Genomic DNA, 27,126 nt, shown 5'->3' with positions numbered 1-27,126 from the left:
TCATGTTCTCAACCTAATAGAAAACCTCTGGAAAAATCTTTGGTGACAAAGTTATGGCCAAGAAACTCACAACAGTCAAAGAACTGTGGAAGAGACTGGAAGAAGAGTGGACCAAAATCACACCAGAGCAGTGTGAGAGACTAGTGATGTCCTGTGGCCGCAGATGTGCTGAAGACATTCAAAGAAAAGGCCTGTACACTTCCTACTGATTGGTGATTATTGTTACCTTCACAAAATGTAGTTGTAATCTTTCTCTGTGCTACATTCATTGTTGTTTTCTAATTATGATCATCACAGTTTGGGAAAAATAAAGGTTTTATGTTGATAAACTTTGGATATTTTGTAAAACACTGTTTTAGTGGCATGATGTATCCCTTACAAAAAAAACCCCTTCAAATGTTGATCAATGTAGAATACATTATTTCTGAAAAAAGCAAGTGATCATACATTGTTCTCTAATTTTGGTCTCCAGTGTAGATGGATCTGTGTGTTGACTGTGGTTGTCACAGATCCATAGATGGACACGTCTATGTGATTTTTGTGAGGATGCATGTTTTGAAAGAAGACACGAGCATGGAATCACTCCAAAGATTATAATGGGTACATGTTCTAGCCGTGAAAAAATATGAATGAAGCACAAACATGAAAAAAAAGTATGTCTGAATGAGGCCTTCTTAGGATAGGTCATCAATATCTGATCGGCCGGGGTCCATTTCTAAGGATAGACCATCAATGTCAAAGTAGTGCACAACCTCTTTAATTCTATGCAGCACGCGTCTTATAAAATTAGTAGTCTAAGGGCTTATTCACACATCAGTATTCATGCAGTATTTTTCATTAATAGTTGTATGCCAAAGCCAGGAGTAAACTTACAGAAAAAAACTATGATTGAAAGCTTGACATCTGTTCTGTGTTTTGGAGACACTCCTGGTTTTGACTTAAAAATACTGATGAAATACTGATCAAAAATACTAATATGTGAATAAAGCTTAAAAATAGTATCCCATTGAAAATATAGACATTTTGCGCCCTCTGAAGCCTGAAATGTTTTCTTCCGGCAAGTCATCAACTTTTTATTAGCTTCATTCTTCAGAATCTGAAACTGAGTGAATGAGAAAGTGGCTGAATCAGAAGTCAGCTCCGGCAGTGTCAGTGTGTGGGTGTGGGTGGCAGTATTTGGGTATGGGAGGATAACAGGGCGGTTCCTGTAATGTGTAACACCAGCCCAGGGAGGTCTTCCTCCTGTCTGCCCTCCCTTCACCCTCCCAAGCCAGAGAGGTTTCCCTCCTGCTTCTCTTCTTCCAGCAGTCCTCTCCAGGCATAGTGACCATGGCCTCCCCTGCCAGGGCTCACAGGAGTGGGCTGCTGGAGCTCAGAAGTCCTGGAGAACGCTGGCTTAGGATACTTCTTTTGCTTGGGGAAGAAACTCTAAGCTTCACTCCAGAACCAGAGCCTGGGGCCCCAGAAGAGAGAGCAGTGAATGGGGGCGAATCCACAGGGGGTGTCCCAGAGTCAGTTATCAACCAGCGCAGGACAGTGAGGGTGGTCAAGCAGGACGCGGGGGGATTGGGCGTCAGCATTAAGGGTAAGTGCGGTCTGTCACTTGCATGTCTGGGCTATAGTTATAAACTGTCTTGTCCAAGTCTTTATCTAATTCTGATTATTTATGGCGACATTTCTCCTGGATAAAATGCAATACACGTGTGTTACAATATATCCTAAAAATCCGAAATATACAAAACTATATACAAACAACATGATAAAAAAAATCACTCTGTTTCATTATTATATGGGAGGTGATCGCAGAAGAAAAAGTAATATTGGGCGATGTTTTCCTTCATTGGAATATATAATCCCTGTAGATATACTGTATATAGTTTAGGATGGTGATAATGAACACTGATCCAAAATCTCCAAGCTTACCCTCAGCCCAGTAATATGACAGCTAGCGTTCCAAGAGATCCAGACTTTTATTAGACTTAACTTTAGAGCCCAGACATTTTATGGAAGTGAGACGACGTGAGCACACAAGCACTAATATAACACACGGGACTAAAGCCGAAAATATTGGTGCTCTACGTGTGTATAAATGAACAAAGATGTGATGTTCACCAAATCAAGAGAAGAATCCTAAAAAGATTAAAGCGTCAATATAAACACTGATTTAGTGTGGATCACAAACCTGGCCAGTCAGTTCTGTTATGTTAATCACAGCAGATACGTAACTGGTTGACTTCTAAGTAAAGGCCCCTGTACACACTGAGACTTTCTAGCGATCCCACCAGTAATCTCGACCTGGACGGGATCGCTGGAAAGTCTCTAACAGTCACTGGTGAGCTGTCAAACAGGCAGATCTGGCCAACGACGCAGCAGCGATATGGACCCAGAATGACCTCACTGGAAAGGGAACGCTAGCACGCCTATGGGCTGGGTCGCTAACGATGTCTTGTAATGGTGTCAAACACACCGATACATGCTGCGCAGCGGGAAATAAAGGACCAAAGAATGGTCCTGAACGACTTGTAGCGATCAGCAACTTCACAGCAGGGGCCAGGTTGATGATGCGTGTCACACACTGCAATGTCGCTGGGGAGGTCGCTATTACGTCACAAAACCGGTGACGTTACAGCGATATCGCTAGTGATGTTGCAGTGTGTAAAGGGGCCTTTGGTGTACCTAAAAGCCCCCATACACGTTGGTTACTGTTGACAATTGTTGGTTGACAGCTATCTTCTATGACCTCCCACAGGTGAGAGCTCCTGTGAACTCTGTGAAAGAACCGCTGCCAATATGCTCTTGGCAGCAGCTTATTCCCCACTGAAAAAAGGATTGGGTGATAGAATTCCAATGTGCCGATCTTTCTATTCTCCCGACATCATCTGTCTAGGGAGAGTTGAGGACCCCATACACATTAGACTATCAGCTGATCCCGCCAATATTGACATGTTCGGATGACTTCAGTTTATTAGGTATGGGTGCCTTAAGAGACCACACTTCACAGTGACATGTAGTATAAGACCACTTGCAATGGTCCTGCCATAGACTGAGATTTCTCTACTGTACACCAGGACAGCAACGAAACTGAAAGATGTGGACTCACTCTAAAGCTAAATCCAATTGTAAATCAATGAAAAATTAGCTGTATTAGTATGTATATATATATATATATATATATACATACCCCTAATATTTCTAATTAGAAATCACTATATAAAGGGGCACTCTGAATGTTCCTCCTGCTCATTGTCCACCAGCAAGGATTTTGGGTCATTCTACTACCATCTATCGGGATCATATGAGTTGGACCCACACTCTACTTGTTTTACAGATCCCAAGAATATAAAAATAAAGGGGTTGTCGATGTTGAACAACCCCTTTAACCCATGGGATGAAACCAACCACAGTACAACGTGGAGGTCCTTCTAGCTGGTGAGCAAGATCCTTGCCATGTTGGTGCTCCAGTGACACGGCTAACCATCTTTCATTTTCTACAAGACAGATAGATACAGTCTAAAATCGTAAGGAGATTAAATGTTCGAAGCCGATCAATAACTCTCAGTTCATGTCAGGGATTACATGTCAGCCTGAAATGCTGTGCCATGTATGCCCAGCCTATGGAGTAAGGTATTCCACAGGGGCATATGCTATAAATAAATAAAGAGTAGCCCATTAGGAGCACATTCCTGCCCAGTCACTATCACAAGGCTGCTCTTATCAGGCCTCCCAGAGGGAAGGGTGGAGAAAGGGAATGTTTCTTCATAAATCTAGTGCTGTTGTTGGAGTGGAGGGGGGGCGATCTGAACTTTGATATAACTTGATTGGCTCAGACACTTAAACAACTCAAGGTGATGATGACAGATTGACAAGTAAGGGTATTCACTGGCAGCTGTGGCAGCCACAATCCCAGTACTGCTCGTTCGTGGACAATGGGTAGAGTGGTGACTTTCATAACTGCAGTTGCCGAACATGTAAAAGTCACAGGGGGCATGAGACGAGGCATCAGAACAGCTCAGTCTTTCTGGTTGGTTCGGGGACTTCCCACACTAAGATATTGGGTATCCTGGGAGGTGTGGCACATTGACCACTAAAAAACTAGTCGCTCATCTCATGTTCAGCAGCTCTCCCCTCCCCTCCCTCCTTCTCCTCCATTACTTGGCATGCTGTATCCTTGAGGGTACCCCTGTGATAGCATTATTTTAAGAGGCCAGCATGTTCTGAATACTCCAGCGGCGGGCGCTAATCGGAAACTTCAATTTAACCCTTTTCTCCTCTGAGACCTTCTGTCTGGCTTTTTGTTACATTGCAATTTAAGGGTTAATCTCTAAAGCATTGAGTAGTGCTATGATGTAATTACTTCTGCATTCGTGGAAGGCAAGAATATATTAGATTTTAATGTCATAAAGTTCTGCTAACCAGGCTTGTGTCTACAGCTGCTGCTGTCACTAGTATTGTAAAAGCCCAAAATTAGGCCATGTGCACCCAGCGGCATGAATAGTATTCAGGTGGTCACACAGAAAGCCTCGGTGTGCCAACAGAAAGCCGTTTTCTTTAGTGTATTAGGGTGTGTTCACAGTTTTCGAAATGTTGAAATTTACACACCACCGATATACAGTATATCAGGTCTGTATACATGTTCATATGGAATAGATGAATGTAAGCAACAAAACACTTGAAATCACCTATGATCACAGAGTCCAATAAAACATGTCTTTTTTTCTGTTGGATTAAAACCTGTGAAAAAAATGAGTGATACAGAGCAAATATGCAAATGACATGGTCGTTACACCTGGCGTGTGGTCAAGGATATTATACTCGTGGGATGAGCACGGTATCACTGGACCAAAAGTACCGATTGCTTGCCTGGAGGAGCAAACTGGACTGGCAACCGAGCCTTCAGTACTGTCACTGGAGGTGACAGCAGGTACTCACGCTAGTAAGCAGCTGGCAGAGGGCAGGCCAAGTGGATCTGCGGTACCTCGGCAGCTGGCGCCACGGATACAATACAGTCCTTTGTAATAGCAACAGTAGTAGCGGCCTGTGTCGTGGATTCCGACCGGTATCGACGGAAGGATGGATGAATGTGTGCTCCTCAAGCAGCGGATCAAACCGATCAGATCCGTGGGCAATGTCCGTTAGTGGTCCAAGGGTCTCCGGACCCGGGGGCCCTGGGCCACAATCTAAAGTGAAAGGGGATATTTACAGGGGGATGATAGTTCGTGACGCCACCCGTGGTGTGCAGTAAGTGGGAGTACCGCCGCTGCCGTGGTTGGGAGTACCCGGGATGATGAATTGGGGCAGCAAGGTGTTATTACCCTCCACGGGTAGGGGTATACCCCGGGGCTCTGGATGGAGCTACTGGGTGCCATGACGGGCATATCACTCATGTACTCACTCAGTCAATAAGCAGACGCTGACAACCGGGTAAACCAAGTCTCTAGGTGTCGCTGCCTCTCTCGGGGAGCTCGTCCGAGTCCTGACCCTGCAGTGCTGCCTGGTGATCTGTGACCTGCATCCTAGCACAAAGTTGAGATTTACTGAAGTGGCCCGGTAGTTTGGAACTTGCCGGGCCCCGCTCACCACTGTGACTAAGTGTGGGACTAAGTGTGGGAGCCTGCTCTCAGGGCTCATGCTTGGGATCTTGTGGGCTGCGTATGTAGAAGGCCCTATCCCCCTTGTTGCGCTAGCGCCCCGATTCTGGAGCTAGTGGGAACAGTCCATAAAGGCGCCGCTCTCTGCAGGTTAATTGCCGGGTTGCCTGAAGCTTCTCCCCAACCTAGGGTCCGTGTACCCCACCGTGCCTTCGGTCCCAGACTGGAGATAGGACCAGGCTGCTGAACATCCTCTTGACAGGTCCTAGGCACCTGGCCTCAATTCCCTGCGACCGGGTGTCCAACTCCTCTAGGCCCAGACACCGCCTGCAACCTAGACAGCTAACAAACTATGAAATAAATTCCCATTTAAAATAACAATTTTTATTAGTCAACTCACTAAAATAACTGTCAGTGCAGTCACATAAAATAGCCACTAAAAGGTGGATGGATAGGTGAGTAGACAAGTGCGCCCAATATCGATATTGGAGATATTGGTTGGGGGTGGGGGTAGACTAATGCTAACCCTATGATTTCCCCTTACCTACCAGCGGAGTGTAAACACCCTAACACTCGGTGCTAACGCGTTTCTCCCTCAGGGTATCTGGGGGTTCATCAGGAGATGTTCAAATCTTAAGTCCACAAGGCCGGTCATACAGTGGAAATCCTGTTTGTTGTTGTGACTGGTGGCGTCACACAGTACCGTACAGTCAGAGTCCTATCTCATTGATGGTGTAAGGGATATCATTATCCCTGACACCATCAATGAGATAGGACTCTGACTGATGAACCCCCATATACCCTGAGGGAGAAACGCGTTGGATGGATAAGTACTATAATTCTATATATTTGTGCAGGCATTGAGGTATTATAGGACTCTGAGTATACGTACATTAGCATGATTCATGGGATATAAAACTATTATTCTGTCCTAAAGGGAGTTATTGTACCTGAACTATATAGTTGGTGTAATCTACTTTGAATGATTCTTATTGACCATAGAGAGTAGTTACCCGACAACCAAATGACCTGCACATGTCACGTACACGTTTTATGGTGATGGTGGTAGTGTATTGTGGATTGGAGGGTCAGTAAGAGACAGCCGCCGAGGAGCGGGGGCACCGAGTGTTAGGGTGTTTACACTCCGCTGGTAGGTAGGGGGAAATCATAGGGTTAGCATTAGTCTACCCCCACCCCCAACCAATATCTCCAATATCGATATTTGGTGCACTTGTCCCCCTCACCTATCCATCCACCTTTTAGTGGCTATTTTATGTGACTGCACTGACAGTTATTTTAGTGAGTTAACTAATAAAAATGGTTATTTTAAATGGGAATTTATTTCATGGTTTGTTGATTACTGGATTCCTTCCTTCTATTACCATTTGTGGTTTAACCTTGACAGCTACTCTTAGGAGCCACCGCTCCCTCCTTCCTCCACTTCACTTCACCGACTTCACTTCACTTCACTGACACTCTCCTGAGTCGACCCTCCCTTCCTGATCCCTAGGTGGGCGACCCTATTCCGCTCAAGCCGCCCACTGGTGTGTCTGGTGGGTGTGGTGCAGGGTGTTCATAGGATTTGATTTGCTGTTGGAGGCAGCACTGTAAGATGGGGACCCAGAACCATGAGGGATTTGAATACTGTACTAAGGTAAAATAGCGTGCAGCACCCTGTGACGACCTGATAGTCCAGGGACGTCACAGATGCAGTAGGCAGTAGCAACAGCCAATGAGCATACCCGCAGCAGCGGGTATCGTGGTAGGTGGCTGGTGTGGATACTTGCAATGGCAGGCATCGATCATGGTGGCCAGCCGGCATGGATAGTTGTAGCAGCAGCAGGTAGCAGAACACTGAAACACAGATACGAGTCAGCAGCAGAAGACAGTACAATGACAGCAGCACAATGAGAACTAGCAATGTAGGAATTTGTTGCCCAGGTACCTACCTCAAGGGGAAGGTGAAACCTCACTGCAGACCTGATAGACACTTCTGGGTCAGGGAGCACTGGGCTCTTAAGAATAGGGGCGCCCGTTTGATGTGTGCAGACCTTAGCATCATGAACCAAGGACTGGGCAGCTACCCCAGGATGGACGGGCAGGTGAGAGAACTGACATCCCTGCCAGGGGGAGGGGGGCAGAACAGCGGGGAGATGTCGTTAGGGCGTTACAAAGGAGCTCAGTGCATCTTCACAGGAGCCAGCGCTGTCAATCAAGGAAGGAGGTGTCATTGCTTGAAATATAACAAGGAGTTGGGAAGGTGCGTGGAACCATTTGGCTACACCAAGGGTGCACCATACAACCAATAAAAATGGATTTCATGCAAGTGAGTCACATCAAGTTGATGTGGAGAAAATCTTAGGGATGATTGTGACTTTACCCCATAGACAGTGTATCACTTTTCCCAATGTAGTTTCCCTTATCATGTAGAAAGAGAAAATCTATATAGATAGCGCACAGTCTGGCCTTGGTGCCATGAGCAGTACCTCTTATGAATGTCATTTCCTTATGTTTTTTACACAGCAGCATTTTGGGCAGTATTTTGCATCAGTATTTTTAACCGAAATCCAGGGAAGTCTTTACACATTGGGGTGGTATTGAAGATTTTATGAATGGGCTGGCTCCTCCTAAATACTGTTTATTATCTTTCTAGGTCTTCCCAGGCACCTTATCACATTGTAAAAAAAAATCTTTCTATTTAGGGATCATTTTTAGACACGATAATGGAAAGGTTTTGACTGACAAGTGACTCATTTGCTTTGTCTGTTCTCCTGTATCGGACCCAAACTACAGTGATGGTGCCTGAGTTGTGCCGGATGGTAATGTTACCTAAATGGTACTCAACAAGACTACCTTATTTTCAGTCCGAGAGGTATCCATCAAAAATGTTATTGAGTGTGGCAGTGCACATGTCCAATCTTTTCCTGGGACCGAGTGGTCCGAAGAAAATAATTGAAATATGCTCAATGTGTGTCCGAGAATCTGATGGCACTCGGCCATTCCGTGAAAATAATCGGACCGCACTTGGATAATATAGATGGATTGTATCTCAGAGAGTGGGAAGTGCTGCTAGTTTGGGGTTCTCCCATTTAAATCCAGAGGTGGTCTCAAAATGAGACAACCCCTGTAATCCAACCTGCTATTCACTGTATAGTTTGTCGAGGACTGCATCTTCTTTTTCTGAGCATCCAATATCATGATATTGCCTTAACACATCACAGAATCAATTCCGTCTGTGAGTTGCTTGAGACCCAGACAGAAGCATGAAAGAGCTTATGCTCCGGCAATTAGTGATTAGTCAAGTATTGGCCGTTGTCAGCAGCAGGAGAAATGACAAGCAACTGATATTAGCCGAAAGTGAAATATTAAACTAAAAACAAATTTTACATAACCCAGGCAACGCTTAAACGCAAATTGCAAAAAAATAGCAAATGTCACTTTCTGACGGTCTATAAATGTTTGTAGCGTTTCTCAGATGAGAAAATAGTTGAATGGTTACTTTTTTGTAGAATATGTAATTGTAATGATTACAACCCAGAAACTGAGAAAATGACACCTTTATACTGAAATATAGAAAAGTCGTATCTTCCCCTTAAATATATTCAGCTGGTAGTATCAAAAAAGATGGACACATAGCACTAAGCTGCACGGATGTTTAGTATCGAGGCCAAAAAGAGTTGAAACTTCTAATCATCTGACCTAGTTCCAACCAGAGCAGCCTTTCCTGTACTGCCATTAGCCCTGGATAGGCAGTGACATCATGACACTGTAGTGACATCATCAAGGTACAATTCTTGGGACATTGAAATCAAATACACCTAAATGAATGGGCAGGGACCTAATGATGTTCTAAAACTACTCGGCCGCTGCACTGAAAGCTCAGCTGCCTGGAGGAAATGAACTTTATTCCTCCGGACAGCCTCAGTTTTTGGGCTCATTTGGTTCACCTTACAAATCAGATGAGTGGAAACTGATAGAAAAAGGTATTGCACTCTGACCAATGTTATTCAACAGCAGTGCTGATGACTGTTTTTCTTCTCATACCGATTTGGTGTGAGAAAAAAATTGCAGCATGCTGTGATTTGACTGAGAAATTGAATGAGGCTCACCCATACAAGTCTATGGGCGTGAAAAAAAATTGGATGCCATATGGAGCTACAAGATAGCATTCCATTTTTACAGATACACTGCAATTCTGTAACATAGGAATCTGTATATGGTCCTGTTAAAGATTAATAGATGCTGAGTAAAAAATTGGATATGTACAGTACAAGGATGACAAGTGCAAAAAAAATTGTCCCACTTTTCTAGATGAGAATGGGATAACATTTTTATACTATTGCGTGCCCCCAGCCTGACAGCTGTAAACATGCCCTGGCACTGACTGACAGCTGGCTGAGAACTGCATCAGTAGTAAGCCGTCTGTCAGTCACTGTCGAGGTGTGGTTACAGCCGGGCCGAGCTGTAATTACGGCGATCAGGCTGTTGTAGAACACTATTATCCTGGCGATTAACCCCATATTGTTACGCCCGGATAACCAGATGAGGAGGATCTTGTTTACACTGGTCCAAGGTACTGTTCACTGATCCGGAGGAGTGGACCTGAGCTGCCACTGAGTCTTCACTACACCCACCTGAGGTGGTATCAGGTACACACGCGTATAAGTGACCGCCAGGCAGCCCTGGGAAATCCCGATACCTCGGCAGCTAGCACCACAGGATGAAGACCAGGAACTGGAACAGATGAGGCAGAGGCTAGTGCCATCCGGAACAGGCTGGTACTGGTAGTCACAGGCATGCGGTAGGAGTTTTTAGGGAAAGAAGAACACAGGATGGTCACAGGCGGGTAAACGGGCAACGCTAGATGAAACAGAGATAGAGTCACAGACCAATACGTACTGTGGGTATAGTATGAAGACCTGACAACTAGCATAGTCAGAGTAGGTACGGGGACACATTGAACAGGCACCTCCCAATGGGGGAGGATGCCTTATATAGACTGTTAAGCACAGCGGGGGCCGTAAGGCAGTTCCAGATGAAGTCCTTCAGGCCCTTTAACAAAAGGAAGAGAGGCGTGGCCACGCCCTATATGCGCTTCTTAGAGCCCTACATGTGCAGGCCTCGGGAGCCAGAGGACAGGACAGGCCAGGGAGCGTGGAGCAGGCGAGGACAGCAGTCAAACGTCGGCTACCCTGGCACACAGAGAGCGGGGGCACCGACAGGTGAACAGGAGGGACCTGGGGACCACGGGGCCGGACATGGGCAGTGAGGACAGAGGAGGTGAGCTTAGGGGAGCGTCGGCACTCATGGCTTAACACATATCTGCAGTTTAATAGCATTTTTTGACTTGACAGATCCCTTTTATCTAATGAGATGTGATGCACCCTGTGTGACTCCAAATGTTATATACGCCTACAACTTTCCATGGGGATTCAAGGGTGGCAGTCACACATAGTCCACTGTGCTGTTCACATTTCCATAACTTTTTGTGGACTGTCTAGTCTACAAAAAAAAAATCACAGGAGTACGTCCATTTTTGATCATTCATGGATCAAAATCACCCATGTAAGGCCATGAAAATGGCATCAGTGTGCTATCCGTGTGCTGTCGATGAATAACATGGTAGTGGACATGAGAAGCTGCACAATTCATCTTTACACTGATAGAAAAAAGTGACCAAACACAGATGAATCTTGGATTCAAAACACTGATAGACAACAGCCCATGTACAAGAAACATTACCAATGTCTGACTGAGACCTTAGTCCTTGGAGCCAAAAAGAGGCCTAAAATGTCCTGGTTCATTTCATACCTTAACATGTTTGCATGGAGCCTCAAAAATGTCCCGTTACAAGGTTAAAACAAACTTAAAACCAGAGATTTAAAAAGAACGTCCCATTACAATGGACACAATGGTCACACTTAAGTCCTGCTCGTAGGCAGAAGACAATCATCTATCTGTTGTGGTCACCACATTCACGCTTTTTTTTTCCAGAGTGTTCTTACACTGTAGGTCGGAGATAGTGATCACTGAGAAGGGAGGTTGTCACAATCGCAATGTGAGATTTTATCATTGACGATCCATCATAGTATTTTTAATGTCATGTCTGCCTTGAAACTTTAAGCAGTAATCCCAGGCATGTGTATACCAGTTGTATTCTCCACCACTCTGAGCTTCCCTCAATCTCCGTTCAGCCTGTCAGAGACCTACTGTGCCCAAAATAGCACACACTCTTGCATGTCGAATTTAGTTGAAGTCTGTCGCTGTCCTTCTAAATGGTTCTGAGGCATGCTATATGAGGGCAGCAGGCCCTCCCAGGACCAAAGTATTCCCGGGCCTGTGGCATCTATAATATATGATCACTTCAAGACAGGAAAAAGTCACCACAGCTCTGGAGAGATACCAGCCAGATTGTTCCAGGCTAGATTCTACTTATCGTAGTGGTGAATGCATCTGATAAAACAATGAAAATTAGAGTCACAAACATAAATTAATAATAGCAATAAAGAATACATTAATCTAATAATAGAAAAGTATATCCATTGGACTGAACGTGCGGATCTTCTGACAGAACTGAAGGCGTCATTTACTATTTAGAGAGGAGATGAAGCAGATTTCTCTAATAAGATATATTACAAAGTTTCTATTTTTCATGTGTACTCTTAATTTATTAAAGAAAAAAAATTAAAACATATGTTACTTTTGATAGGGCGACCAGTCAGGGAGAAAATGCGGAGTATAAATCATAGATAAAGGTATGCTCACCGAGTGTGGATTATGAAGCAGATCGGATTCAAACTCACACCTAAATATTCTCGTTACTGATTTCAATGGAAAATCCAAATTGTTCATAAAATAAGTTTTTTTACCGTATGGTACTCACAGATGGGGACAAAAAATGAAGTGATATGACGCTTTTTTCGATGCAGATACCTCCTGTAATCCTTGACAAAAAAAGCATGGAAAAAAACGATACAAAAAAATAATTAAAAAGATGCATAGTTTTGTTTTTTTACGTAGAATCCTTTTAAAATCCATATCTGATAAAAAAAAGTTTGTGTAAACATATTCGAAAAGCAAGTACACATGACGTCTGTGTTGTGCATCTTTGTTTAGACAGATTACGCCTGGAACCTGCCTGAAAAATTGCTAAAACAAAAAAAGCCAAAGAGAAGGAACATTTATACAGTAGGGCCTGCGTCACACGGGACGATCTATCGTGCGATTGCATGAGCGATTGTACCCGCCCCCGTCGTTTGTTCATCACGGGCAATTAGTTGCCCGTGTTGCACAAAGTCGTTAAACCCCCTGTCACACGCACTTACCTCCCGGACGACATCGCTGTGGGCGGCGAACATCCTCTTCCTGAAGGGGGAGGGATGTTCGTCGTCACAGCGACGTCACACAGCGGCCGGCCAATAGAAGCGGAGGGGCAGAGATGAGCGGGACGTAACATCCCGCCCACCTCCTTTCTTCCGCATTGCCGGTGGAGGCAGGTAGGAGATGTTCGTCTCTCCTGCGGTGTCACACATAGCGATGTGTGATGCCGCAGGAGCGACGAACAACATCGTGCCAGCAGCAGCAATGATATTAAGGAAATGAGCGACTTGTCAACGAGCAACGATTTTTCACGTTTTTGTGCTCGTTGATCGTCGCTCATTGGTGTCACACGCTGCGATGTCGGTAATGACGCCGAATGTGCGTCACTACCGACGTGACCCCGACGATATATCGTTACCGATGTTGCAGCGTGTAAAGCACCCTTAAGTCCTTTATCATTGCTATGCCTATGTTTATTCTTGTTGGCTTCTTTTTTTTTTAATTACTAGATTTTTCGGATTATAAGACGCACTTTTCCTCCCGGAGGAAAAAGAAGTGTGCGTCTTAAAATCCAAATATAGCTGACCGGGAGGTGGAGAGTTGGCACAGGGGCTGTGCGGCTCTCTGTGCGGGTGGCCGGATGTCTGTACAGGGGACCGGCTGCCTCTCTGTGCGGACGGCTTTCTGTGTGGGCGGCTGGCCGCCTGTCTGTGCGGGTAGCTGGCTGTGCGGGTGGCCGGCCGCCTCTCTATGGGCGGGCAGCCGGTTGTCTGGCTGCCTCTCTGTGCGGGGGGCCAGCTGGCTGTGCTGGTGCCCAGCTGTGCTGGCTGTCTGTATGTCTGTGCAGACTGCGTGGAGCAGGGCAGTGCGGTGGGTGTCCCAGATTCTATGGCTTCAAATAATGGCACCCGGAATCAGCGTGTGTGTAGATGAAGCTCTCTGCTCAAGATCTTGTCATTGAGGTGAGAGCTCAATCTACGCACACACCGTCCCGAGCTCCATTTCTTTGAAGCCCGCACTGCCTATAGAGCATTTGAGACACCCGCTACACCAGCCTGCGCCACACACCCATCACAGCCTCCGCTGTCAGCACAGACCCCACTGCTGCCAGCACAGACCCCACCAGCTTAGCCTCTGCCTCCTGTGACTCTGTCTCCCCTCCGGTAAGACAACACCGAACTATAAAACGGACCCCATTTTTTTTTTTTTTACCTTTTTTTATCTCTAAATTTGGGGTGCGTCTTATAATCCGGTGCGTCTTATAAAATGAAAAATATGGTACTTCAGGCTTCGAAAGACTGGGATTGGCTAAAAGAAGTGACCGGTCCATTCTTCTGTTGGCCTATTTGCTTGGATGTCGCTTGCTTTGATACATACAAGTTTGAAGAAAAAAAACATTGGCATCTAAAAGATATTAAGTGCACATGCGTATACTTTTATAAGTGGAGAAGGGCAGATATAAGGGAAAATTAAATATGGTTTCCTTCTAATGACAATTATGATTAGCTTCAGGGAACAAGAGTGGTGGTGGGAGGTCACTTCTGTCTTGGACAGAGAGACGGCTTGAACCCGTCCATTAAGCATTTACCTATATAATTAAAATTGTTCTGAAATGGAGCTTGAATGTAAGTAGATAGCAGCTGTAAGGACTAAAGGGTTAATAAGATCAGTCTTGGGTTATTCAGTTGGGGGTGTAATGGACTCTGCATTCTGAAAGCTTTGCATTGTCCCTTTTAACGCTTGATTAAAGTGTTTTTACACATTGCTGGAACTATGGATGGAAGCAGGAAATGTTCTTACAGTAAAAATAGGTCAGCATTGTCATATAGATATATAGGGAGTGTGAGAAAGGGTGAGACAGGCAGCAAAGAGGGAGAGCGAGAGAGGGAGCGACTGTGACATTGGGGCTGAATTAAATAGTTGTATGCAATAATAATCCACCACCCTCTGGTTGAGGATCTGCTTGTATCTATTTAGAACCTTACATCGGTTCTAAACCGATGGAAAAACCCCTGCTCTATACTTCCAATTAAAGCTTCAATGTAGTCTTAACTATTAGTAAAAATTAATAAATTTGCCCAAATCTCAATACTGGAAAACTTGTAATTACTCAGAAAATAAACCTGAGAGAGAAGATCCTGCTGAGCATAAGGGTTTACACTCTACAGAGAGAGGATCCCGCTGACCATAAAAACTTACATTCTACAGGAGAGAGAGCAGATCCTGCTAACCATAAGAACTTGCACACTACAGGAGAGAGAGGACCCTGCTGACCATAAGAGCTTACAGTCTACAGTATAAAAAGGACACTGCTGACCATTAGAGCTTACACTCTACAGCAGGGTTCCCCAACTCCAGTCCTCGAGGGCCGCCAACAGTGCATGTTTTCAGGATTTCCTTTGCATTGCATGGGTGTTGGAATCATCAACTGTGCAGGTCATTAAATTATCACATGTGCAATACTAAGGAAATCCTGAAAACATGCACTGTTGGCGGCCCTCGAGGACTGGAGTTGGGGACCCATGCTCTACAGTATAAAAAGAACACTGCTGACCATAAGAGCTTACACTCTACAGGAGAAAGAGGACACTGCTGACCATAAGAGCTTACACTCTACAGGACAGAGAAGACACTGCTGACTATAAGAGTTTACACTGTACAGTATAGAGAAGACACTGCTGACCATAAGAGCTTACACTCTACAGTATAGAGAGTACACTGCTGACCATAAGAGCATACACTCTACAGGAAAGAGAGACAGGATCCTGCTGACCATACCAGTTTACACTCTGCAGGAGAGCGAGAGGATCCCACTGTCCATAACAGCTTACACTCTACACACACAGAGAGTGAGGATTCTGTTGATCATAAAAGGTTACACACTACAAAGAGAGAGAGGATCCCACTGTTACACACTACAGGAGAGAGAGAATATCCCTCTGACTATAATTTACACTCTACAGGAAAGATAGGATCCCACTGATCATAAGAGCTTACACTCTACAGGAGAGAGAAGATCCCTCTGATTATAAGAGCTTACATTCTACTGGAGAGAGAGAGGGTCCCACTGACCATAAGAGCTTACACTAAACAGGAGAGAGAAAATCCCGCTGACTATAAGAGCTTACACTCTACAGGAGAGAGAGGATCCTGCTGACAATACTAACCTCGACTCTACAGAAGAGAAAGAGGGTCCTGCTGACCATGAGAGCTTAAACTCTATGAGAGAGAGAGAGAGAACTTGGCTTACCATAAGAGTTTACACTTCACAGGAGAGACACAGGATCCCGCTGACCATGAGAGCCTACAGTCTACAGAGGGAGGGAGAGAGGATCCCACTCACCATAAGAGCTTACACCCTATAGGAGAGAAATACTTTCTCAGTGACTTTGGGGATGGAAAATGACTATGCCGTACAAACTGTGCTCCCCTGGGAACCTCTGATCTGTGATGACCCGAGTACTGACCACCACTGTAAAGAATATGATAATCCAGAATATGTCATATCTGCAGGGCATTATGGGGAGCCCATGCAGGAACACAAAATGACATTAGCCCACTCTGATGTTTCAGCAATGTGGAAAATGGTGATGGGTACGTTTTTTTTGAACAGCGAATCGAATCTCAAAATTTTTGAATTCACGTGTGAAAGCGCAAATTTCAGAAATTTTTACTCAAATCTGATTCTCTGCAGGTCGATCTGGTTGTCTCTTAACATATACCGCAGAGTATATATCTGTGTGCTGAAACACTGCAGAGAAAAGTACAATCTACTTAACTTTCCTCTTCTGTCAGAGAAAAGGACTGCTAAGGAGGCCAATAGGACATTTTTGGCCACCCATGGATGAATGTTCAGTGTATGTATGGCCTATAATGAATGTGTACACCTAACTAGAAATGAAAGAGGCTTAGCAGCTTAGTTCTTACAGACAGACTGGTATTTCCTTGCATAATAGAGGAAAATCATTGAGAGATGCGTCTATGTATACGTGGCTGCAGAAATCACAGAATCAGGTTGGATCCACCAGAGGAATAATTCTAAAGAGTACTTTGCACGTTGTGACATCGCTACTGCGATGTCGTCGGGGTCAAATCGAAAGTGACGCACATCCGGCGCCAGTAACAATGTCACAACTTGTAAAGCCTAGATGCACCGATAAACGATCGCAAAAGCGTCGTAAATCGGTGATCTGTGTAGTGTCGGTCATTTCCATAATTTCGCTGCAGCGCAAAGTACGATGTTGTTCCTCGTTCCTGCGGCAGCACACATCGCTGTGTATGAAGCCGCAGGAGCGAGGAACATCGCCTTACCTGCGTCCCGCCTGCAATGAGGAATGAAGGAGGTGGGCGAGATGTTTACGTCCCGCTCATCTCCGCCCCTCCGCTTCTATTGGCCACCTGCCGTGTGACGTCGCTGTGACGCCGCACGACCCGCCCCCTTAGGAAGGAGGCGGGTCGCCGGCCAGAGGGACGTCGCAGGGCAGGTAAGTGCGTGTGAAGCTGCCGTAGCGATAATGTTCGCTACGGCAGCTATCATAGGATATCACATGTGCGACGGGGGCCGGGACTATCGCGCTCGGTATCGCTACAATCGGCTAGCGATGTCGCAGCGTGCAAAGTACCCCTAAGGGCTCCCCTCCATCTATACAAAAGGTGCACAATCACATCTGCAGCATGAACATATTTTGGAACAAATTCTGTTCCAAAATCCACATGAAAAGACCCTTCAGTACTCTCCGAATAAGTTATTTTTGCATTGCATGCTTGGGGCTGTATTCTTTCTCCTGTTTTTTTTATTCCACATGGAGAAAGAAGCTACAAGTTAATTCGGGTATGTGCGCACTAGGCGTTTTTGCCGCGTTTTTAGCGGCGTTTTTTACCGCGTTTTTGTGCTGAAAACGCAGTGACATTGCTTCCCCAGCAATGTCAATGGGTTTTCATAAGTGCTGTCCGCACACAGCGTTTTTTTTTAGCTGCGTTTTTGTGGTGACCACAAAAACGCAGCATGTCAATTATTTCTGCGTTTTCCACTGCGTTTTTCACTCATTGATTCCAATGAGATGTTAAAAACGCAATGAAAAACGCATATAGCCGCGTTTCTATGACTAAAAACGCAGCTATAAACGCAAGGGGTGGGTACTACAGTGACGTGTACAGGAAGAGGATTCCTTCTGTTGGTAAACACAGAAGCAGGAATCCTCCCGGTACCGTCACCGCTGCGTCCACAACCCGCCCGGTGCCATGTCAGCTCCGTGCGGCGCCATGTCCGGGCGGGAGGTGGAGGCAGCGGCGAAAACAAAAGTGAACAGTAGAAAAAAAAAATATGTCATATACTCACCTGTCTGCAGGGTCCCGGTGCCATGCCCGCTCCCATCTCCTCCCGGTACCGCCGCTCTGGCTGTGTGCAGTCTCCCCGGGGCAGGACCTTGCTTGCAGGACCTGGCGGTGGATCACCTGATGCAGTCACCTGACGCATCAGCTGATCGTAGTCTCGCCGGCTTTTTCGCGCCCGGCCGGCTATCAGCTGATCCTGCCGTCAGGGGACTTCATCAGCTGATTACCGGCAGCTCCTGCAGCGATCGGACGGGATCAGACTCCTGTCCAATCGATCGCTGCAGGAGCTGCCGGTAATCAGCACAGCACATAAGTGAGTATTATTTTTTTTTTTTCTACTGATGCATCTGCTGATTGTATAACCGGCTTTTATACAATCAGCTGATGTGTGATGTGATTCAGGCACTTGATCCTGACACATCATCTGATCGCTTTGCCTTCCAGCAAACCGATCAGATGATATTGGATCCGGATTGGACGGCGCGGGACCCTGACCCAGGATTACTGCGGAGGGGGGTTCTTTATTTCAATAAAGATGGAGTCACTAATTGTGTTGTGTTTTATTTCTAATAAAAATATTTTTCTGTGTGTTGTTGTTGTTTTTTTTTTTTTTTATCATTACTAGAAATTCATGGTGGCCATGTCTAATATTGGCGTGACACCATGAATTTCGGGCTTAGGGCCAGCTGATAATATACAGCTAGCCCTAACTCCATTATTACCTAGCTAGCCACCCGGCTTCTGGGCAGCTGGAAGAGTTGGATACAGCGCCAGAAGATGGCGCTTCTATGAAAGCGCCATTTTCTGGGGTGGCTGCGGACTGCAATTCGCAGTGGGGGTGCCCAGAAATCTTGGGCACACTGCACTGTGGATTCCAATCCCCAGCTGCCTAGTTGTACCCGGCTAGACTCAAAAATTAGGCGAAGCCCACGTCTTTTTTTTTTTTTAATTATTTCATGAAATTCATGAAATAATTAAAAAAAAGGGCTTCTCTATATTTTTGGTTCCCAGCCGGGTACAAATAGGCAGCTGGGGGTTGGGGGCAGCCCGTACCTGCCTGCTGTACCCGGCTAGCATACAAAAATATGGCGAAGCCCATGTCATTTTTTTTTCTTTTTGGGCAAAAAACTGCATACAGTCCTGGATGGAGGATGCTGAGCTTTGTAGTTCTGCAGCTGCTGTCTGCTCTCCTGCATACACTAGTGAATGGAGGATGCTGAGCCTTGTAGTTCTGCAGCTGCTGTCTGCTCTCCTGCATACAATGAACATTTTGAAGAAGGAAATGACATCAGACCTTTTTTTTTTTTCTTTTTCCATCAACAATCTTTAATGGCATTGTGCACTGATTAAAAACGCAGTGAGCAAAAACGCAGCAAAAAACGCACCAAATCGCGGCAAAAACGCATGCGTTTTTGCCGCGTTTTTTAGCCGCGGGTGCGTTTTTTGAGACAAAAACGCACATAAAAACGCAGCGTGAAAAAAACACCTAGTGCGCACATACCCTTAAAGTGTTTCTGCTGGAAATAATGCTCCAATCGTAATGTCTAGATCAATTCACTCAGAAAAAAAAATGCCCATACACAAAAAATGTAAAAAAAAATAAATCACAAAAACAATTGGGTTTTTAAAGAGTTTTGTTGTGAATTGTTCAACCTTAAAATTCTGTGTTAAAAAACTGTGTGAGGATTGAGAGTTGTCTGGGCTCTGAGAAAGTACACGGGTACTTTCATAGGAAGTGTGACCCTGGGATCTTACAGAGAAGTCATACTTGCCTTTTTTGAGAAAGAAAAGTAGAGAGATAATGTGTAGAATACGATTTACATGAAAATTCAGACTAAAATAGAGGCCATAAAAATAAAACCGCTCCATTCTAATGTCTTTTGAGCACATAAGAGAGCCAACCACAGCGCCCCATAAGTGACCACTCAGGTGCCCCATAACAGTGACACCCACATTTCCAAATAATAGTGACTGCCTTAAAAAAAATTATAAATTAATTCATCTTGACCATTGTTTCTAAACCGATAAATGTCACAAAACGCTATGTTAAAGAGGTTGTCCAGAACTAAAAACTATAAATTTCTACTTTATTCCAAAAATTGCACCACACCTGTCCAAGGGTTGTGTCTGATATTGTAACACAGCTCTATTGAAAGAATGGAGATGAGGTGCAGACGGGTGTGGTTCCGTGTTTAGGAAAAATGCATCGCTAGTCCTGACACCCCCTTTAAAATGGTCCTGTCACTTGCTAAAAAAATATTTTACTTGTAAAATTGGCGCTTTTCTCCTGAATCTGGTGTTTTTCTTTTGTTTCAGCACCTCTCCAATCCTGAGATATGACCCCCTCTTCCTTAGCCTTTTTAGCCAAGTGGGTGTGGTCGTTAATTTTCTCTGTAAAAGCCTTTTTGGGAACCACATCCATTTGGCTAGATTTGTATCCAGGGAAGATATCTCAGGAATGGAGAGGTGTAGGAATAGAAAATAAGCAATGCCAGATTCTAGAGAACAGTGACACCTACACAAAGTAAAAGTTACATATTTATGGGAAGTGGCTGGTCTTATGGATTGAGTGGGGTTGAGGTGATATGGATATCTGCCATGTTAAGATGCAAAGATATGGTAATTAATAATGAGCGAGTATGCCCACCACTACTAGTTACTCAATCAAGAATCAGGGTGCTCAGGTACTCGCGAAGCTCGGCTGAGTATAGCGGGTGCTCGGATAATTTGTCTGTGAAATCACCACAACGCACAGGCTCTATTCACTGCATAATGTGTGGGATAGTCAGTCGCAGTCTGTAGGCTGCTTTACACCAGACAATCTATCGTGCGATAGATAGTCGGGGTCACGGTTTTTGTGACGCACATCCGGCATCGCTGGCGATGCCGGCCTGTGTGACACCTCCTAGCGACGCAGTATTGCTCACAAATCATGAGTCGTGTACTGCTCGCTAGGTTCCATAATATCGTTTAATTTAGTTGATCATCGTTTCCGTGGTAGCACACGCCGCTCCGTGTGACACCACGGGAACGATGAGCAGCTCACCTGCCTCCCGCGGCCGCCGCCGGCTCTATGTGGAAGGAAGGAGGTGGGCGGGATGTTTACATCCTGCTCATCTCCGCCCCTCCGCTTCTATTGGCCGGCGGCCGTGTGACGTCGCTGTGACGCCGAACGTCCCTCCCACTCCAGGAAGTGGACGTTCGCCGCCCACAGCGTGGTCGCACGAGAGGTAAGTATGTGTGACGGGGGTTACCGACTTTGTGCGCCACGGGCAGCGATTTGCCGGTGACGCAAAAAGGACGGGGGCGGGTACGATCGATTGTGAAATCGCACAATCGGTCGTACCATGTAAAGCAGCCTTGTGAATGGCTCTCACTGGGGGTAAAGCAATATTTTAGGATGTAGTGTCAAAAGAAAAAACCCCGCCCGCCCTCCTGCCGGAAATTGTCTGTATATGGCTGACACCCGAACTGCCCAATCATTGACTTCCATTATATTCGTTACTCAAGTTGAGCCTTTTCAGAGTGTCTGTACTTGAAACGAGCACCTGAACATTTTAGTGCTCGGCCATATCTAATAGGACACTGGTATGTACGGTATATAGCTTGGCGCATGAGGACAGGTATATGCTCAGTACATGTTTTGGTCTATGTCCAGCACCAATCTCTAATGTAGCTATGGACCCTACAAATGCTCTGAAGTTTGCTAAGTTTTATGAGGCATAGATCCCTTTTAGTCTATTTTAATCCTTGCTTTTGTGACAATCGGACACTGAAGGTGAAACACCCTACTAACATATGAAAAATAATACACTGCATTTGAGCCCCCTGTAAGGGGTGAGACCATAGGGAACTAATGATCCTGACATTTTGAGAGGTCAGCTGCTCTCACTTGGCAGTGGCATGCTCAGGACATCGGTGGCTGTGCAGAGCCGTATGTCATGCCGAATGTGACAGAGATCTGCAGTGTAAGCGCCATTGTGCTCTGATATTTGTGACATGCCTAATGAGTGTCAGCTAGAATCAAGGCCGCTGTAAATCTGGGCATACTATGTTTCTTTGTGCCGTCAGTGTCTTAAATATTAATGATGCTCTTAAATATTAATATAGAAAAAATGCTTTCATATCAAATAGCTGTAATTTGCTCTGCATTTTTCAGAGGGTAGTTAGAGCCTTTTAAGTACTTCATATACAAGGATAAATTTAGCACCGGCACTGCCCTGGGCTTTGTGTACAAATCCTCTACTTATTATTTTAAGAGGAATATTAAGTGGTAAAAAAACTAATTCTATGACTAACGGCTAAAAAATATAACAACATGCGGTAGTATTACGGCACATCATTATTATTTTTTTTATTTTTGACCATAGTGCCATTCTTGTCCTTCGGCCATATCTGATATTATAGGTCCTCTTTATTCAAGTGATTGTGTATAACCTAGAATAAAAACATAATGTGTAGTAAATAAATGGAAAAACATAGGATACATAGTTGACACGGATGTGATCAAATCAGGATGGTCCCTAACTCTACTGACTCTCCTCGTTATGTTCCATCCAAACTTATTACACTTCTTGTGCTGGTCTTTGTTTTTGGTTTTGCCTCTGTTGTTTGTACTCCATATATTTGGGTGTGTGGACGCCCCCTTGGGCTGTGGACCTTATCTCCACCGGCAGGTTTTAAATGCAATCAGATGTTGGTCCTCCTCTGTCCCATCTATATTGAGATCAGGATGGCACGTAGCCAGGTGAGTCCCCAGAGTTCCCCAGACTTAGGGCTCTTTCACATTGCGTTATTACCTATGTTTACTGGTCTCGTCGGAGCTTCCGTCCAAAAAATGGGTTTCCACCCCCGAAAAATGGGTTTCGGACGCATGTGCCGATGGGGCCATTGACTATAATGGAGCAGACGGAGTCAGTGTGTGCTCTGTCTTGCACCATTTTAGGGCATATATGCTTTCTGCAAGTGGACACCCAAGACACAGTCTACTATGTCTGGGTGTCCTTCTACAGAACCCGTATTCCCTCGAAAATGGTGCAAGACAGAGCACACGCTGACTCTGTCTGCTCCATTATCGTCAATGGCGTCGTCGGCACATGCATCTGAAACCCGTTTTGCGGGGGGGGGCTCGGACGGAAGCTCCAACGGGACCAGTGAATGCAGGTAATATTGCACTGTGAAAGCAGCCTTAGGGACCATCCTGATTGGGTGTACCTTGTCAAGGTAGGATTATGCTATTACGCTATTTTGATCAAAAAATGTCAATCAAGTACATGTGTTACTATATGATTACTTACTGCAGTGTTTCTACGCATTGTTTATATTCTAGGTGATATTTATATGGCCACAGTATACATGTGCACTTACATACTACTTATACTAACAGCTGTGTTGGCCCTCGTTTTTGGTTTTGTTTTTACTTAAGTGAATGTGACAGTGTTGAAAAATGAATTACATCACATAGATAGAATCCGTTCCAGGAAAAAAAAAGCCAACATTTTTCTCTAATCCCGAACAACACCCTCAGAATCAAATATGCAATAGTCATGATCATGTTGCCACAAACCTTTGCTTTCATTGTCATACAATCTAGCTTTAATTTGGCGTGATGGTAAACGGATTGTCCACTTTTGACAAACTCTATTTCTTATAAAAGTCCCTGATAATAAATTAGTCATAAATTATGCCACTGCCGAAAGTGTAACCTACCAGGAAAGTACCATACAGCGCCACCACCGAGGAAATGAGACATTGCATGATACCTCCTGTGGTTAGTAGAAACAGGCCCTGAAAAGCTTTTAAATATGAGTTTTCTAAAGTAGAAACCCCCTTTATTAAGTAATTCTCTAGCTCCACATGAACATTATATATGTGGCGCCCTGGACAAGCCAGGGGCCACAGAGCACAACACCCACACACCCCACACTCCCGGTCAGGCACACCGAAGTCAAACACAAAACCCTTGTTGCCTTCCTCCAGGGGCTGATGTCCACACCAGGGGGGTGGGCCAGGCGGTTGGCCCCGCCCACCGAGGAGTTCACAGTCCTGGAGGCGGGAAAAGTAGACAAATCAGTTTGGAAGTGAAGGAGTTCAGTTTTGGAGGTGAAAGTGGAAGGAAGGAAAGTGGTAGTGGAGCAACTACTGACAGCGTACGGGTGTGTGGCCCGGGCGGTACAGCAAGGTTGGCAGACGGTGGTGACCGTCTGCAGGAGTGACCGATTGGAGTCTACCGTAAGGACTGTGGACGGGCGGTGGCCCGGCGGTACCGGACCGGTACACAAAGAGAAGTCAGCACCATCTGGCAGGGGATTACGGACCCTGACAAGGCTAGGAGTCGCCGTGAATTTGTCGAATCCGTCAGCGAAGGGAACCTCCTGGGTTCCCCAGCAGCCAAGTCCCGACAAAAGGCAACCGCCCAACCGTGAGAGGGAGATACCGCCACCACCAAGGCAACCGTTTTCCAGGGCCAGAGCCTGCGGGCAAAAAGGGGCTCCTCCAGCCCATATCCAAGCTGGGGAGCGGGTTACCGGTGGGAACCCATCGTAACCATCTACCGTACATAGGTGCAGGGAAAGGCAGTCACCATCAACCTGCCGGGAGCAGAAACCACCGCAGCCGTCAGTGGGACCTGTCCATCCAGCCGTGTGTTTTACCGAGAACTGTGTCTTCATCATTGGCTGAGTGAGTACCACCGTGCCGTGCGGCACAGCGCTGCCCCTGCGACCCTGCACCTCACCAGGCCCCGTAACCCGCCTGCCATCCATCCCTTCCCCCATCACCGGGCCCCGGGACAACCAACCCCCTACCCACGGGGGGCAGAACTAACAACAAAGCTGCTCCCTGTCACCGCTCCCGGGATCCCCGTCCAGAGCAGCGGTGGTGTCACCAATATAACCACAACCGTGGGTGGCGTCACGGACAATACTCAAATCCACCATCCAATCAATCCCCACCCCTTTTCACTCACGGGCGAGGAACGCCGCTCGAGTCCCCGGGATCCGGCCCACCGCTCGAGCCATCGCCGAGCAGCAGCAGCAGCAGCTGGACCCGAGCAGTGGGAGAGCGCAGCGTCCCCTTCTCCGCCCGCGACATATACATCATATGTTGCTGCAGGTTTATGGAACGGGCTTGGGAGCTGTGCCTTTTCCATAGGTGGTTGGTGCTGGCTGTATTGTACAGGCAAGGGTTAACACCACCCTGGCTCCAAAAGTGATGTTCGACAGAGCACACAGTCACACCATCTATGTCTTTATAGTCAATGAACCTGTCGGCACATACGCTCAAATCTTTTTGTGGGGGATAGAACATATGCTCTGATCGATACATTGGCTGTATGTGTCGCGGGCGGAGGAGGGGATGCCGCGCTCTCCCACTGCTCGGGTCCGGCTGCCGCTGCGGCTGCTGCGGCCTGCTGCTGCTGCTTGGTGGCTCGAGCGATGGGCCGGATCCCGGGGACTCGAGCGGCGCTCCTCGCCCGTGAGTGAAAGGGGGTTGTTTGGTGTGGGAGTTGTTTATTGTCCGTGACGCCACCCACGGTTGTGGTGATTTGTTGACACCACCGCTGCTCTGTATGGGGATCCCGGGAGGGATGGTATGGAGCAGCCAGTTGTTGTGTTGCCCCTCCGTGGGTAGGGGTTGGTAATCCCGGGGCCCAGTGATGAGGTGGGAGATGCAGGGCTTGGTGGGCGCAGGGACGCGGGGGCAGCGCTGTGCCTTGCGGCACTGTGGTACTCATTCAGCCTGAGACGATGACACAGTTCTCGGTAAAACACACGGCTGGAAAGACGGTTCCCACGGACGGCTGCACTTGCTTTCCCCAGTAGGTGACGGTCCCTCTGTCCAGCACCTATGTTGATAATGGTTGCGATGGGTTCCCACCGGTAACCCGCTCCCCGGCTTGGATATGGGCCGGAGGAGCCCTACTTTGCCCGCAGACGCTGGCCCTGAGAAACTGGTGCCCTGGTGGTGGCGGTGTCTCTCTCTAACGGTCGGACTGTTGCCTTCAATCGGGACTTGGTTGTTTGGAGACAGACGTCCCCTTCACTGACGGATTTGGCAAATTCACGGCGACTCCTAGCCTTGCCGGGGTCCGAGAGGCCCCTGCCCTGGTGCTGACTGTTCTTCGTATACTGCTCCAGACCGCCGGGTCACTACCCGTCCGCGGTCCTTCCAGCAACCTCCGAGCAGTCCCCCTGCAGACTGTCACCGCCGTCTGCTGACCTTGCTGTCACTGTCCGGGGCACACAGCCGGACCAACTTCAGGCTTTACTACTGTCACTTCTTACTCCTTTTCTCCAGCTCCTCTACCACTTCACTTCTCCCACTGAACTTCACTGTTTACTTCTTCACCTTCCTAACTTGACTCTGTTCTCTTTCCTGTCCAAACTCTAACTCTGATCTGCCTGGTTTCTCCCGCCTCCAGGGCTGTGAACTCCTCGGTGGGCGGAGCCAACTGCCTGGCCCAACCCCTGGTGTGAACACCAGCCCCTGGAGGAAGGCAACAAGGATTTTGGTATCCTTGGTGTTCCTAACTGGGGTGTAGGGTGTGGTGGTGCAATGACCTGTGACCCCTGGCTTGCCCAGGGCGTCACATTCCCCCTTAGCAAAATGCAGACCGTCCGCGGGCTGCCCGTCCAACACCGGTTTTATTTTCTGAAAAAGGTAAAAAGATAACGGTAACATTACACCTCATGACAACATCCCACAACGGGAGGCACATTTCTTAAACGTTGCTAATGGTTTACGGTGACGGTCTCTGCTCTCTCCCACCCAAGCAACCTGGCCCTGATGCTGCCCCTAAAACCCAGGCAGCACCCCTTGACCCAAGTCCAGCACAAGTTACCTGAGCGGGATCTGTCCTTCCCCTCCAGAGGGTAGCCACCGG

General features: G+C 46.5%; 1 protein-coding gene across 1 annotated transcript in view; it reads left to right on the top strand.

The window, feature by feature from the left end:
• Positions 1-1,268: 1,268 nt before the first annotated feature.
• The window catches only part of SNTA1 (syntrophin alpha 1), a 97,807-nt gene continuing 71,949 nt past the window's right edge, over positions 1,269-27,126 (top strand). The window contains exon 1 of the mRNA XM_075349924.1: positions 1,269-1,585. Coding sequence (XP_075206039.1) covers positions 1,330-1,585 — 256 coding nt within the window. The 5' untranslated portion in view covers positions 1,269-1,329. The remainder of the gene's footprint in view (positions 1,586-27,126) is intronic.

Source organism: Anomaloglossus baeobatrachus, chromosome 5 (genome assembly GCF_048569485.1).
Source record: "Anomaloglossus baeobatrachus isolate aAnoBae1 chromosome 5, aAnoBae1.hap1, whole genome shotgun sequence".
NCBI lineage: Eukaryota > Metazoa > Chordata > Amphibia > Anura > Aromobatidae > Anomaloglossus > Anomaloglossus baeobatrachus.
This window is presented reverse-complemented; position numbering and strand designations above follow the sequence as displayed.